Here is a 17,031-nt window from a genome sequence, read left to right as displayed (position 1 = left end):
ATAAACTCATTAAAACTTAGTCTGTTGGTTCCTCATGATAGAACACGCCACAGGAAGTCTGATCCAGGGATGAGAGAAAGATGAAACGATGGTGTGATTGGTGCTGTGACCCACCGGGCCCGGTAAGTCCTGCTCTGTAATCTGGGCTAATGAAGTGTGACAGATGAGGGCGAGCTGGCTTCCTGGTATCTCTCTGTTGTAACGAGCTCAAACTCTCCCCTGTTGGCCTCTTCGTTCACTGATGCTCTTAGTGAGAGAGAGAGAGAGAGAGAGAGAGAGAGAGAGAGAGAGAGAGAGAGAGAGAATGCAAATGAAAGAGAGAGGGAGAGAGAGAGGGAGAGACAGGGAGAGAGATTTAGAGAGAAAGCAAATGAGATTTGAGAGAGAGACAGGGAGAGATGGAGAGAGAGTGAGAGAGAGATGGAGATAGAAAGAGAAAGCAAATGACAGAGAAAGAGAGAGAGATGGAGAGAGACAGGGAGAGAAAGAGAGACAAGGAGAGGGGGAGAGACAGAGAGAGAGAGGGGGGGGGGGGCAGACAGACCTGTTTCTGCTCTAAAGCAAAAAAATTGTTTACATTTTAATTAGATATTTTTTTATTCATATATAAATGAGAGGTGGGACTTAAAAACATTTTAATCTAATTAATCAGAGGGTTTGTGATTAATTAATCTTGATTAATCACATTTTAATCGTGTAAGACAATTTGCCCTTAAGCAATTCTTTTTTTGCAAAAATTCTTAGTGAGGCACTGTAATGAGTATATTACAGCAGTGCAAGATATATAAATACTATTATTTATTATGTATTTTTTTTATTTATGTATTATTATGATGGGGGCTGCACGGTGGTGCAGTGGCTAGCGCCGTTGCCCTGCAGCAAGGAGGTCCTGGGTTCAGATCCTGGCCTGGGGTCCTGGTGCATGCGTGGGCTCTGTCCGGGTACTCCGGCTTCCTCCCACAGTCCAAAAACATGACTGTCAGGTTGACTGGTCTCTCTAAATAGTCCTTAGGTGTGTGTGTGTGTGTGTGTGTGTGTGTGTGTGTGTGTGTGTGTGTGTGTGTGTGTGTGTGTGTGTTTGTGTGTGTGTGTGTAACATTTTAACCAGTTTTTATTAGATTTAAAATCAGATTTTATTAGTAATAGATAAAATATTATAATCTGAATAAAATATTCATTTCTGTTTATTTATGAAGGAAAAGCTGGATTTACTTTTGCAAATTGCTAAATAGGCTCTCCCTGGACAGGTTACCAGTCCATAGAATAATCACATGAGGTAAAAATGTTGAGTTTGTCTGTTTGCAGAGCGCCATCTACTGGAGGAACACAAACTAACCCCCAAAAAAACCACTTTATAAATGCAGTTTTTCCAATTGCAAACAACGTAAACTATTTACAAAAACAGCAAATACAATCTTAACTCAATTTCGGGAGTACATTTTTTTTAAATACTAAAACTGCAACATTTGTTATTTTTTGAAAATTCTTTGAAAACATAAATCTGATCATTTTTAAGAATTATGTTTCTAAATGAGAAACTCTGCAGTTATAAAGCACCGGAAATGAATCGCTCAGAATTCTCTCAAGAACTTAACAGAATAAACTTTAATAAATATTGAGTCTTTAGAGTAAAATAATCCTTTATTGTGTTTTTTTTCCCATGATGGGAAAGGACACAAATTCATTTTTCTGATTCCTTTCTGAAGTAAAAAATACTTGCTTTTAAATTTCAAAATAAAAGTCACTGCGGTGATTTCATCTCAAACACTATTCTTGGTGTAAGTTGTCCTGAATCAACGGCCCATTGAACGAAAATCGCTTTAGGCATTAAAACTTTTCATTTAAGAACCATAATCGTAAAAACTTGCATAAACAAAGCTGTTAAAGAGTGCATCCTCCACATTCATTCATTCATTTAGAAGAAAATATTTCTTCTAAAATCAAATCTCTAAGAAAAGATGATCTTCTGCCTAAATTAAAAGCCTGAATGCATTTAAACACACCCGTAATCTCCACATTTGTTACCCTGACTCATAGGCACCACAACAGCGCAGCTGACAACCTTGTATTAAAAGGGATGGGGTGGCGTTGCCATGACGACAGTGTCAGCAGCTCACAAACCCAGTTTCTTCTCACAGATGAAGGGCAGACTCATATAACAGGGGGCATCGTACCAGCTCTTGGTCGCCACCCGCTCTAACACCATCGTTTTGATCATGTAGCCACAGTCCTCGTTGATGTGATTGTTCGGCTCGTGGTCCTCCCAGAAACTACGGGAAACCAAAGAAAAGGACTTTAGGTGGACTTCTACAATCCTAGTCTAAGTTTGGGTTTGAGAGGATGCTAGAAGAGCAGAGTTTCACGCAGTCTCAGTTTGAGGATACTTGTGATGATGCTGCGTACTTCGTTTGAGCTGACGGAGTCAGAATCACGAGAGGAAGAGAAGAAGGGTGCGTCGTCCTGGAGGGCCAGCTCAAAAAGGAAGGTCAGAAGATGAATAACGAATGGTTTTTATAAAATGAGGAAGTGAAATCTGATGGTTCTCAGAAAAATGGGCAAGTAAGCAAAAATATCAAGAAACAGAAGAAAGGAGGAAGTACAAGCAGAAGTGGAAGAATGCGTCAAGTCCAGGAGATCTTGGATTAGAAAATATGATAAAAATAAGAGAAGAACTGAGTTTGCATTTTAAAGAAAACCCATAAGAGAAGTTCCTGGGTTTCTGCCTGAAAACACAAAAAACCCTCATCCCTATCTGGATCCCAACCTGGATCCTGACCTGCATCCCAAACCTGGATCCTGACCTGGATCCCAAACCTGGATCCTGACCTGGATCCCAAACCTGGATCCTGACCTGGATCCCAAACTTGGATCCTGACTCAAATCCCAACCTGGATCCTGACCTGCATCCCAAACTTGGATCCTGACCTGCATCCCAAACCTGGATCCTGACCTGGATCCCAAACTTGGATCCTGACTCAAATCCCAACCTGGATCCTGACCTGGATCCCAAACTTGGATCCTGACTCAAATCCCAACCTGGATCCTGACCTGCATCCCAAACTTGGATCCTGACCTGGATCCCAAACCTGGATCCTGACCTGCATCCCAAACTTGGATCCTGACCTGGATCCCAACCTGGATCCTGACCTGGATCCCAACCTGGATCCTGATTACCAGTTAACGGCTAGGAAGACACGAAGGGAGAACCTACCCTCCGACCAGCGGAGAACCATCAATCCACTTCCACACATCTTCCGTTTCTCCGTCAGTGATTCCAAACCAGTAGGCATTCCAGAATCCTCTGGGAAGAAGGTTCCATACAAATGTCTAAAACGAAATAAACACAAAGGAAAAGTTTGACACAAATCAGTGGAGTCCCCAGCCTTTCGACCAGGGGTGCCCTATCCTGGTCCTGGAGGGCCGGTATCTAGCATGTGTTTTGTTTCTCCGCTCCGACACGCTTGATTCGGAGGATGGATCACCTGTGCAGCAGATCATCAGGCTCTGCAGAAGCTTGTTAATCACCTGCTGATTGAACACAGGTGTGTTGAAACGGAGTTAAAACTAAAACGTGCTGGATACCGTACCAGGATTGGGCAACTCTCTTTAAAGGGTTAAACACATCTTCCTCCTCTCCTCCAATGACCAACAGCAGTCCGGTTCCCACCGACAGCTGTAGGTCGACAGTCATCGTTTTCCCAGGTCTCTAATGATCCGGTATGACATCCCTGGCAGCGACTCCCGTGTTTGATCAGTCTTTGGTTTGACGATGGATGCCCTTCCTGACTCAAGCCTCGGCATTAACCCAGATTTGGACCGGCACAGAGACTCTTATGACTGCATTTAAAGAATGAATAGAAATAGAAATGCTGCTCTATATTCCTACAGATCTGGAATGATTCCTGCATGGGGAACAGAAGGATACCACATCATGTGATGAACATGTAGCCATAACTAGCTCCACCAGCTTTTGACTTCACCGACTTTTTATTTAAACGTTCAGCTCAGCGCTTGTGAGCTCAGCAGACTCCTCTCCGTCTTCATTCGGTCTTCCCCTTCTCCTCCTGAGCTAGTGCATAAATCCCTCTGATTGGGAATGCGTCTCAGCTGTGCCCAGCTGCACTCCCACGGCTCCGTCCGCTCCTCACTCACCCACAGAATTCCAGCTCCATGAGCACCGCCACACACCCTACAGAGGCTTTACAGCAAAGTCACACAGATGCAGCGGGTGGGCCAGACTAGCTGAAGTGTCAGTCGTTTGTACACCAACGGTTTGGTCCTTTACACCTGAAGCACCATGTAGGGCTCTGGGAGGACTTGTCCTGCTCCTCCAAAGAGCAGATAACGGGTTAAGGACGTTCCATGACTCTATCCAGCTCTACTAGAGTAACTGGAATCTCCTCCATGCTGTTGACACTGAGCTGTAGAACGGCAAACCTTCAAGCCCACCTTGATGCACCGTCCTGGTGGAGCAGGACTGCCTATGGAGCCTCGGTAGGTCCAGGTATCTCCTAACTCTGGTTACTAAACTACTGAAAGGCAACAACAAAGATGTCTTTGGCCTCCGCCTGCAGAACTATCCCTGTTTGTAGGGTTGTCCCATTGTTGCCTTTTAGTGCAACAAGTGTTCTTTCATTGAGCTTGATGACTGAATAGTTATCATGACTTTTCTAATGACTGTTCTGCTGCAATGTTTTCAGCCTGAATGATTCAATTTTGACCTTTTTGATGGCTGAATAAAGTTATTTTATGTTTATGTATTTAGCAGACGCTTTTGTCCAAAGCGACTTACAAGTGATCATCAGCACGTTGCCCTTGAGGCTAACAACAACAATAACAACAACTTGACATCAGTCATGGAGAGGAGGGAACAAGGAGTGGACGGTAGAGTGGGGGGACGGGTGCAGACAAGGTGCTAGTTAGGAAGATGCTCTCTGAAGAGCAGGGTCTTCAGGAGTTTCTTGAAAATAGAAAAGGAAGCCGCAGTTCTGGTAGTGTTAGGAAGGTCATTCCACATTTGTAGAACGATGCATGAGAAGAGTCTGGATTGTCCTGAGCGTTGTGTTGGCACTACTAGCCGACGATCCTGTGATGACCGGAGCGGCCGGGCCGAGACGTAAGCCTTTGCAAGAGGATTCAGGTAGATGGGAGCCGTACCATCTTGAACTTTGTATGCTAGTGTTAGCAATGTGAATTTGATGCGTGGTGCTAACGGTAGCCAGTGGAGCTCAATGAACAGAGGGGTGACGTGTGCTCTTTTTGGCTGATTGAAGACCAGACGCGCCGCTGCGTTCTGGACCATTTGAAGAGGTCTCACAGTACAGGCTGGAAGACCAGTTAGAAGGGCGTTGCAGTAATCGAGGTGGGAGATGACAGTAGATTGCACCAGGAGCTGGGTGGCATGTTGTGTTAGGTATGGTCTGATGCTTTGTATGTTATACAGCGCAAAGCGGCATGAACGAGCAACAGAGGCAACATGATCTTTAAAGGTCAGGTGTTCATCAATCACAACACCCAGATTTCGAACTGCCTTTGAAGGAGCCAGAGATAGGAAGTCATGCTGGATTGAGATGTTGTGCTGTATGGATGGTTTTGCTGGGATGACAAGTAGTTCAGTTATAGAGAGGTTGAGTTGGAGATGGTGGGATTTCATCCATTTTGATATGTCAGAGAGACAGTTCGATATTCGTGCAGAGTCAGTGTGGTCATCCGGTGGAAATGACAGATAGAGCTGGGTGTCGTCTGCATAGCAGTGGTAGGAGAAGCCATGTGATCGAATGATCTCACCCAGTGCGGTGGTGTATATGGCAAAGAGAAGAGGTCCTAGTACAGAGCCCTGGGGGACTCCTGTGGCAAGACAGTGCACGGTAAAGGATTGTCCAAGCCAAGATACACTGAATGATCGTCCTGTGAGGTATGATTCAAACAAGGCATGTGCTTTCTCTGTGATGCCCATGCTAGAGAGTGTGGACAAAAGGAACCTTTTTGACCTTTTTGATGACTGAATAACATAATTTTGACTTTTTTGATGACTGAAAGGTCAAAATAACATTATTCAGTTGTCAAAAAGATAAAAATAACATTATTCAGTCATCAAAAAGGTCAAAATAATGTTATTCAGCCATCAAAAAGGTCAAAATAGCGTTATTCAGTCATCAAAAAGGTCAAAATAACATTATTCAGTCATCAAAAAGGTAAAAATAATGTTATTCTGTCATCAAAAAGGTAAAAATAACATTATTCAGTCATCAAAAATGTAAAAATAACGTTATTCAGTCATCAAAAGGGTCAAAATTGAATCATTCAGGCTGAAAACAATGCAACAGAGCAGTCATTAGAAAAGTCATAATAACTATTCAGTCATTAAAAAGGTAAAAATAACTTTATTCAGTCATCAAAAATGTCAAAATAAAATGTTATTTTGACCTTTTTGATGACTGAATAACATTATTTGACCTTTCTAATGACTGCTCTGTTGCATTGTTTTCAGCCTGAATGATTCAATTTTGACCCTTTTGATGACTGAATAACGTTATTTTGACCTGTTTGATGACTGAATAACGTTATTTTGACCTTTTTGATGACTGAATAACATTATTTGACCTTTCTAATGACTGCTCTGTTGTGTGTATTAAGATTTCAGCCTGTATTGACTTGAGTTGAATCGTTTCACATCCACTTTGCACACCCCACTTGTGTTGTTTTTATGTTCATCTCTTTGAACGGCACAAAGACTGAATGCGTTTCAGGGGCAATAAAGATTCATTCATTCATTCATTGGTGTTTGTTTTGAAGAAATGTTGAAGAAAAATGCTGAAGCAGAAGTTTCTTCTCTGATGCAACAAAAGGAGAAGAGAAGCTCTGATTGCAGCTCAGAATTGTTAAAAAGGCTGAAGACTTTGTTTACATGAGGAGATTTTTTTGGTGCGACATTTATTAAACAACTTTGTGTCTGAAAAGCAACGACGACGACGCTTCTTAATGAAAATGTTAATTTGGATGTTTTTCAGGAACATGAGGGAGTGATGACATCATCGTCAGCATAAGCCTCAAGTTGACCAAACGGAATAAAAACAAGGAGCGCCGTGACGTTTACAGCTTACCTGCTCCTCAGCCGTTAGGATGATGGCCAGGTGACCTCCTTGGCCCTGACAGTATGTCTGCCCCCCCTCCCAGTTTCTTGTGAGGCTGGTGATGAGGTAACAGCTGTTGTTGAAGAGATGCCAGTCAGTCTGGCACACAGCAGGGGGCTTCGTTTTTCCTGATGACGGTTTAAAAAGGTTAGAAAACTTAGGAAACGCCGGGTTAAAAAAAAAAAAACAGAAACGTCATTGATGGACCTTTAGTGGCCATGATGGTAGTCAGGTTGGCCTTCAGCGCTTGGTTGTCCTCCTGCAGCTGTTTATTCTCCTGTTTCAGCTTCATGATGTTGGACGTCAGCGCCGAGATGTTCGCTTCCCCCTTCTGCATCAGAGAGGCTGCTTCCTCTCCGGCCTGGGGTTTGTTCTTATCTGTGAGGAATACAGAAAAATGCTGGCATGTCTCCTAAAAGAGACATCAGATTAACGCCAAATGAAGAAGCAGCAAAACCGTTCGGATCGTATCTCTGAATTCTTCGTGAGCTCACGTCTAGCTTCACAGAGTGTTTTCTGACGGGTGTGTACTCACGCCGCGCGGTGACAGCTATGATGGAGATGAGCAGGACCACGCAGAGAGCAGCCAGGCAGACGGTGGCCAAACGGTAAAGACCCGGACCGCTGGGGAGTCGGAGTGAGGACACCGGGAAACCTGGAGGAGACAGATCTGATCACGATCACCTGTCGTCGTCGTGAGGGAAAATGAGAGGTTCTTACATTTTATTTAAGAGCGGAAACGCATGACACATTGTTTTCAACCAGTCAGAACTTTCGTCTGTCGTACAGAGAATCTGGTTGTTTAGTGAAGTTGTCCAATCCGGTTTACTAAGATTTGTAAACAATTAGGAGATATAAAACAAGGCAACGCCATTTTAACCTCAGCTCTGTTCGACCTGAGCTCCGAAGGAGCTACATCATACTCTCAACGTAGTTTTCAACCAGCTCTCGATCCATCACCGCCAAAAGAGAAGTACAGCCTGGCCAGATGTACTTTCTACTTTAAGCTGAGAACTGTCAAGCTGGAGATTTCCGTCGTTTGAACAACAAGACGGCGTTCCTTCAAAATAAGAGTGAACTCGCTGACACCTGCCGACTGCTACCGGAGTCGACCCACAGACGGGCTTTGTAGTGCTGCGACCGCTGTTCCACCAGCTCCAGTACATCCGAGGGTCAGAGGACCTGGCATTTCCTGATCTACACGGGAGGCTCCACAGGGTACGTGGTTACGGCAAAATGGCGGCTCATGTCATCAGCTTCTGAAGCCTCGTGGTAGCCTAGTCATAACAACCAGATTCGCTACGCCAGCCTAGAGATTCTGAACAAAACACACAACTATGTAAGGCGTAGGATTCCATAGTAAATATGAAATCCACCTTACGGTTCGGTGGGTTAGTTAAACCAGAAGATCGGATCTTTTTAATGCAGGGATTATGTAACCGTTATGTATTCACTCAGAGACACAGAATAGAGAGTTAAGTTTAAAAGTTAAGAATTTTATTACTAACGATTAAACTAGGCTTATTTCAGAACTACGTGTATAGTGTAACTAAAAATGGATGAGACGGTGAATGGATGACGTGTCATGTAAATCAGAACCAGCAAATCCGGAGAAGCGATTAGTTTTGACGGGAACTGAAGGTGTTGTTTTGGAATAAGCTTGGGTTAGTTTCAGAACCGCATGAGACACCACCAAGCCGGTCTACCTGCCTGGTGGAAGTCCTCTGGTGAGATCAGGAACGTCGAGGCCCAGCGGACCCTCTCTGGAAACCGAGCTGGTAGAAGAAGCCGCGGTTCCGACCAGACCCGTCTCGAGTTACCTCCGGCACACGACTCTTTTCTTGGCGTCTGTTCAGACCCAGCATGGGTCGGTGGAGCTTTTATTCTGAAAGGAGCTGTTGTTGTTGCTGGTTGTTATAGCGACCGGATTTCCTCAGCTTGTCGACGTTCTTTCGGTTGAAGAGTTAAAGGTCGGATTGGCCACTCCGACGCTCGCTCTGGAACGCTTGAACTGGCGTTAGAGCTGACGCGGCGTAGTTTTATACCTCGGATGTTATGGTTTATTGTCGAATGAAAATTACCAAACACCGTCAGAAGCACGCCTCCGTCAGATCTGTAGAATTCTGATTGGATCAGTGAAAGAATGTGTCATGTCTTTTTAACGCTACGTGAAATGAGTCCTGTTGGAACATTTAAAGTTACATTACTTCATTTCTAAGATCATAATAACGTAATTAATATTTTAATTTCACAGGTCGGTCACATCTTATTATTGACTAACACTTTGATGGATCAGCTTTATTAAAATAGAGTTCTTTGATTAATTAAAAGAAAAGAGTTCATTCTTCATTCTTCTGTCTTCGTTGCTGGAACGTAAACAGTTTAGAAGCGAATGCATGACCTTCAGGCTGCTTCATGCACTCTGGGACTGTGTCAGAAGGAAACAGCTGTTAGAAAGTAGAAATGGCTCCTTCATCATGTTACATCGTCGTCGTCTTCCTCCGCTTATCCGGGTCGCGGGGGCAGCATTTCCAACTAGGGAGCTCCAGACCGTCTTCTCCCCAGCCACCTTCGGCAGGACCCCAAGGCGTTCCCGGACCAGATTGGAGATGTAACCTCTCCAACGTGTCCTGGGTCGACCCGGGGGACCTCCTGCCGGCAGGACATACCCGAAACTCCTCCCCAGGGAGGCGTCCAGGAGGCATTCTGACCAGATTCCAAAACCACCTCAACTGACTCCTCTCGATCCGGAGGAGCAGCGGTTCTACTCCGAGTCCCTCCCGAATGTCCGAGCTCCTCACCCTATCTCTAAGGCTGAGCCCGGCCACCCTACGGAGGAAACTCATTTCGGCCGCTTGTATCCGCGATCTCGTTCTTTCGGTCATTACCCAAAGCTCATGACCATAGGTGAGGATTGGGACGTAGATGGACCGGTAAATCGAGAGCCTGGCTTTCTGGTTCAGCTCCCTCTTCACGACAGATCGGTTCAGCGTCCGCATCACTGCAGACGCCGAACCGATCCGCCTGTCGATCACAATCACTTGATTTAATCAAACAAATGGAAAAGAGAGCAAGAGCGGCAATATTCCTCATGAAGGCCAAACTTATAAAGATGTAATTATTTAACACTTAGTATATTTTACAAGGAAGAAATAATTATAAATGATTTTAGCTTCACGATGTTTTTCCACGAGATTTATCAGAATATTTAAGGATTTTCACTTTTTTGTGCCCACAAATTTAAAGTGCTTCAAAACATGAAATTTGTTTTTTTGACAATTATTCTTTTCAGGCGTTGAATTAGCCAAGAATTCTTATTTATGTCTCCTAATTTAAAACTTCAAAGTTAAAAAAATGCACCAAAACCACAAAAGAAGATTTTATTCACTTTAATCTTAGGTTTTGAACCATTAATTTATTTAATCTGTGGACTTTGAGCACTTGCACAACATTAGTTCTGTTTGCTTTGAACAAACATTCAAAATGAAACAACTTTGTGGATCATCAGGTCTAATTCTGATTTATCTGCTACTGCATAAAAGCTCAGATGGACAAAAAAGTTCATTTATTCCCATAAAGTAAAGATGCTTCAAGAGAAATAACATAAAGGACTTAAAAATAAGTCAAACCCGTTTTGGTGCGTTGTAACGTCCAGAAAGGGTCAATTTTCACCGACATACTGACCTACATAGTGACCGGTCATCTACAGATATAATTCCATTTTCTAGGTGGATTTTAGGTTCCATCTTCTACAACCCAGGAGGCGCTGCTGTGCTTGTTGACATTCCATGAAGACAAGATTGTCAGCCTGTGTCTCCAAACAAAGCTTTCCTCTGATAAGACTGCAGGAGTCCGCACTCTGAATGAAAAGTGATCTTTTACAACTCATAAGTTAAATAATCAAACAATCACATGGTTGGATGAACCAGATGTTATATGAAATGTTTGAATAATCTGTGCCCAATTCAGTGAAGTTGAAATGAATACTGTGCTTACAATGATCCATTTGGGGGCGACGGTGGCACAGGAGTTAAGTGCTCGCCCCGTAATCGGAAGGTTGCAGGTTCGAGCCCCGCTCAGTCTGTCGCTGTCGTTGTGTCCTTGGGCAAGACACTTAACCCACGCTGCCTGCTGGTGGTGGTTGGAGGGACCGGTGGCGCCAGTGCTCGCCAGCCTCGCCTCTGTCAGTGCGCCCCAGGGCAGCTGTGGCTACATCGTAGCTCATCACCATCAGTGTGTGAACGTGTGAATGACTGATTGTGTTGTAAAGCGCCTTGGGGAGTTCCAGGACTCTAGAAGGCGCTATATCATATACAGGCCATTTACCATTTATATCCTATGATCAGTACTGTTTGATCTAACAAGTTAATCCTTATCTACACTCATACACAATGTTCATAAGATGCAAATTACGGTTAAGGTCACCTCACATAAGTTTAAAGATTCTTTATCCACAGAATGGGAACATTTTGTATCTGGAAGGTGTGTTTTCTGAGTGATGTTTGGTAACGCTACAAGATGCCAGATTCTGATTCGCCAGAATCATAACAGGTGGTAATAAAACTGAATTTACTTCCCGATTAACTCGGTTTCCAGCTGACACCTCAATTCAGCCAAATTGGGAAAGAAGTCTTTTTGAAACAACCTCCTTTGACCTTAAAGTCTGAGTAATGCGTCTGCGTCAGTGTGGAGACACGCAACGCCGTTATCCGTCCTTGCATGCCTGCTGGAGAGCCCCCGCAAGGACGGACAGAGTCGAGCTCTCTTTTCTAAACATCCGTCCGTCGAGACGGAGAACGTAAGCTTGTGATTGGTCAGGGCACCGCTGTCGTATGGCGCGGTATGGGGGCCAAAAAACTACTGCCCAGCAGCAGGAGGCTATATGATTTCCGAAGCAAACTACTGATCTGATTAATGATAAGCTGGCGCCGGTAACTGAGAGGCTGGCGCTGCTTACTGAGGAATAGCACCTTTACCGGCGTTACTACTAGATACGCTAGGGACTAGCAGCCCTAGGCTGGTCATTGACCGGTTCACACACTCCCTCTGCTGTCTATTAGCATGGATAGGCTAGCGTTAGCCTGGACGGGCTGGTGTTAGCATTGGAGAGGCTAGCCATTAGCGTTCCTAAGCATGCCACTAGCTGGATTTCCTACCCCCTTGACGGACCTTAAGCATGGATAGGCTGGCATTAGCATATGAGATGCTAGCCATTAGCATGTCTCGGAGAGTCACTAGTCAGCTAGTGGCATGCTTAGGCACGCTAATGGCTAGCCTCTCCAATGCTAACACCAGCCCGCCCAGGCTAACGCTAGCCTATCCATGCTAATAGACAGCAGAGGGAGTGTGTGAACCGGTCAATGACCAGCCTAGGGCTGCTAGTCCCTAGCGTATCTAGTAGTAACGCCGGTAAAGGTGCTATTTCTCAGTAAGCAGCGCCAGCCTCTCAGTTACCGGCGCCAGCTTATCATTAGTCAGGTCGGTAGTTTGCTTCCGAATTTATATAGCCTCCTGCTGCTGGGCAGTAGTCTTAATTTTGGCCCCATACCGCGCCATAGCTGTCGTGTACACAGCCACCATTGCACCCTCAAAAACATAAAGAGAGCCGAGGATAACTAGCGGCAGACACTGAGAAGCTTGAAGAATACCTCGCGAAAAAAACTCTAAAAATATGAATATTTCATTCCCCCGTGACTGGAGGAGTGAAAAGATGCGCAGCAAGCATTTTATTTGTGGACGGAAATGACAGGAAACGTGGGTTTAGAGGTGGCAAGCGCATGAAGAGGTGGAGGAGGATGAGAGACAAATTTGTCCGTGTTAAAAGTCTCTTATATACAAAAACATAAACACACTATCTTGGACTGGATACATGACAGGATACCACAGAACAAACAGCGCTACGCCCTCTGGTGTCCTGGCAGGGAATTGCTTTGCAACACTCCCCAGGAGTATGAGGGTAAAATGTCTCCGTCCGTGCGTGTCTCTCCCTTTTGGAGCTGACGAAGCATGACTCAGGCTTTAGTCAAAACCTTGCCACGACGCTGCAAGTGATTACAGACACAACAGCTCTTTTCAGAGCTACTGCAACTCTCAGACATACGTTTAGACTAGGACCGTGACTCGATAAAAAAATTTAATCTAATTAATTCGAGTCTTTGTAATTAATTAATCTAAATTAATCGCATTTTTAGAGTCTTTCTGTTTTAACTTAAACTTCTGTTTTCAACTTTAAGACACGTTGCTTGTGATTGTTTACAGAGATGTGAGAACACGGAGCGTTCTCCCAGCGGCAGTCAGGTGCCTCTCGTTTGTCTGACTACTTTCATAAACTACTGTTAGGGCAAAGAATTATTCCGTCTGGTGCTTTCAGCGCTGCACAGATGTTACGTAAATGTTAAAAATATAGCTTACCGCAACTTTTGTAAAGTTTCCGGTGCATTTCCATTATTCATAGCTTGTCATGTATTTTAATTAGTTTAGAAAATAGTTTATACTGGGGATGCACCGGTACCTCTTTTTTCCAAACCGATACCATACCGATACTTGGATCTGAGTACTCGCCAATGTCGATTACTGATACCGATACTTCCACCACACAAAAAAATGCAATGATGTGGAATACAGATTTTATTTTCTTCTCTGCTTTCAACAGGAAAAGACTGTGAGGTAGATAAAAAGTAAAATATATGAATAGAAATCATCACAAAACTAAAATATTAGGTGAACAGAAATGACAAGTTACAGTGAAGCCATTTTCAAGCAACTACATTGGTATCGGTTCCTGGTATCGGCTAACTTTTACCGATACCGATAATGGTATCGGTATCGGTGCATCCCTAGTTTCTACTTAACTATGTACTTGAATCTGCCTGAATTAATACGAAGAGTGTTTATGGTCACTGAACAAACAAAGAATACTAAAGTCTTCTGATTAAACATTCAAAGATCAATCAGGTTGATATTTCATATTCATATGGAATCATCACATCTTATTGTTCATAATTAAATATGCAGTCTGCTGTGGGTTTTAAGAATCTGGGAAATGAAGTCAAACTGGAAGCTAAAAGTGCCACAACTTGTCTGATTTTCCCCAGAATATAAACAACACACCAGCTAAATCTGGGAATTTACCGCTTTATTGTCGTTGCCAATCTCACAAAATCCTTCTGGTGTCTCTTATTTATTATAAATATTACTGATTTGAACCTAAAACTTTCAAACTTGCCATGTTTTTCATTATTTAATTCAAAATGTGAGCACTAATCAGGAAAAATGGTTTTCTGTAGAGAGACGGAGTATTTGTTCTGCTTTACATCTCCAGAACCCAGTTTTAAATTTCCAGAACCCAGTTTTAAATCTCCAGAACTCAGTCATGTGGAGCACAGAAACAAAAAATTATTCTGTTTACCAGAAAAATTTTAAATGTTCTTCACTGAAGGCCAGAACAGTCAAAGTTACAGTTAATATTTATTTTGAGCAGTTAAACAGTTGAAGCAACAAAACACACTTGCCCAATTTCCCCTGTAAGTATAAAATAAGTGTCTGCAAAGCAGTACAGCTGAAAGAAACTTATTTTCACAACAAGCGTTTGACCAATAATTCGCCCCCTTTCCTTCAGGCAGGAGAACAAGCCACCCTGAGAGGCCCATGACCTCTGACCCTTAGGCGGTCCTTATTAAAGAAAGCTTTTGGGAGTTTATTCATTTTGGATTTTTATTATTTTATCTCAAACTGTCAATATTTTAACTGCTAAAATTTTCTGCAGATTAGTAAAATCATGAAATCCTTCACATAGATGCAAATGTAACTAAACATGCAAATTTACCACTTAACAAATAAAATGGTCACAAAACTTAAATAAATACAAACTAAATAGACCAACAACAACAATAATATTATTAATAATAATAGGTAGGATTCAAACTAAAGATTACATAAATAACTCTTTATTTTATTATTCAGACAGCAACACAAACATCCCTAAACTCAGAACAGCGTCTATAACTCACCCCGGTGATGACCGTCCGTCCTCCGCTCGTCCCCCGGTCCCCCGTCGTCTATCAGCTGGGAGTACATCTTCCCAGCGGTCGCTGAGGTCCCGGTGGTCGACATGTTCTCCGTTAAAACGGAATGAAAACCGTTCAAAGAGTGACAGAAAAGTCCCGCCTGTCGCTAAATAAATCCCATCTTAAAGCTAGACATGACTGACTAAGCTAGCACTTCCGGTAGGACACTTCAAAATAAAAGTTTCACAACAGGATGTGATAAATACAGATTACACATATTATATAAAAATGATTGCACTACCTTCTGTACTGTTGACCTGTGGTCAATAACCCCATCTGAATAAGGGTTACTGTGAGATGATCATGACTGCTCTTGGAAAAAGCTGTTCCTAAGACAGATTATATAAACACACACACACGCACACACACACACACACACACACACGTTAATTTCTAAAAATCTGTCCAAAGATAGCATTACGGTCAATATCCTTACAACGGCACTTACTGACCAAAGAGCAATATACATCAATTTACAATTTCTTCCTACTGAAAATATTCATAGATCTTCATACTGCAAGTTGAATAGTTCACTCTTGAGCCATACATTTGTAAAAGCTGAAGTTACACGATTGTTAAAACACTTTATCAACAAGGGTAATATTGAGAAGTCTCACAGTATAAACTGGGAACTTTTTAAATTTGAAACAGGTACATTTTTGAGACAGTATGGGGCAAAAATAGCTCAGGCAAGATCAGAAGAGGAAGAAAAATTAATTGTTCAAATTTCATCAGTACATCAATACCACCAGAGGAAGTCTCAGAGGAGGATAAATTGCAACTTAGGACCCTTCATTCTAAACTTGACGAGCTTTATCACCAGAAAGCTGAAGGTGCTTTTGTTCAAGAAAAAAATGGAGGAAGGAGAACAGAACTCTGCTTATTTTTTCCATTTAGAAAAATCTAGATCTAAATCCAATACCATCCATCAGTTGAACATTAATGGTACGATCACTAATGATGCCAAAACCCTCTCTCAATTTTGCTGTAAATTTTACTCAGTTGTATGAATCAAAATATGAGGCAAATGTTGCTACTCAGTTCATCGACTCTGTAGATAGTAACAAAAACTGCAGATAGGCTTTATTGTGACAGTTAGTTCACTGAAAAAGAGATACTGGACTCCATTAACCTTCTTAAGAACAATAAGTCCTCAGGCACAGATGGCTTGGTAGCTGAATTTTACAAAACGCTCTCTTCCCAGTTAGCACAGTTACAGGTTTATAATGAACGCATTGAAAAGGGCACTCTTCCACCCAGCCTCACTCAAGGAAGAGGGCCTCTGCTCTTCCTCCTCTATCTGCTTCCTCTTCAGCACATCCTGAGCTCCTTCAAAGGAATCTCCTACCATCTCTATGCAGGTGACATCCAGCTGTACATCTCCTTTAAGCCCCATGAGATGTCTAAGCTGCAGCTGTTACACTCCTGCTTAGACTCTATCAAAACCTGGATGGTGGGAGCTTTCTTCAGCTGAATGAAGATAAGACTGAGATCCTCATCTGTGCCCCAGACAAGCTGGTTCCCAAAGTCAGAGACTCTCTTGGCCAGCTTGCTTCTCACACCAAACCCTCTGTCAGGAATCTTGGCGTGACCTTTGACCCAGCTCTCACCCTGGATTCTCATGTCAGTTCTCTTGTTCGCTCTTCCTTCTTCCATCTCAGGAACGTTGCTAAACTGAGTCCCATTCTGTCCCGCTCTGAACTTGAGACAGTTCTCCACACCTTCATCTCCTCACGCTTAGACTACTGTAACTCTCTTTTCACGTGTCGGAGCAGAACCTCCCTGAACCGTCTACAGGTGGTTCAGAACGCCTGTGCTCGGCTTCTGACCAA

The 17,031-nt window shown here is 43.2% G+C and overlaps 1 protein-coding gene across 1 annotated transcript; it reads right to left on the bottom strand.

The window, feature by feature from the left end:
• Positions 1-1,622: 1,622 nt before the first annotated feature.
• LOC139064276 (CD209 antigen-like protein D) lies at positions 1,623-15,318 on the bottom strand. The gene is made up of 6 exons (XM_070547553.1): positions 15,143-15,318; positions 7,669-7,788; positions 7,341-7,511; positions 7,104-7,261; positions 3,212-3,327; positions 1,623-2,270 (listed from the first exon to the last, which is right to left on the bottom strand). Exons 1-6 carry the CDS (start codon positions 15,243-15,245, stop codon positions 2,114-2,116), a joined length of 825 nt encoding a protein of 274 aa, XP_070403654.1. The 5' UTR covers positions 15,246-15,318; the 3' UTR covers positions 1,623-2,113.
• Positions 15,319-17,031: the final 1,713 nt, after the last annotated feature.

Source organism: Nothobranchius furzeri, chromosome 19 (genome assembly GCF_043380555.1).
Source record: "Nothobranchius furzeri strain GRZ-AD chromosome 19, NfurGRZ-RIMD1, whole genome shotgun sequence".
Lineage (NCBI taxonomy): Eukaryota > Metazoa > Chordata > Actinopteri > Cyprinodontiformes > Nothobranchiidae > Nothobranchius > Nothobranchius furzeri.
Note: the sequence above shows the minus strand (reverse complement) of the source record. Positions and strands in the feature narration are given on the sequence as shown.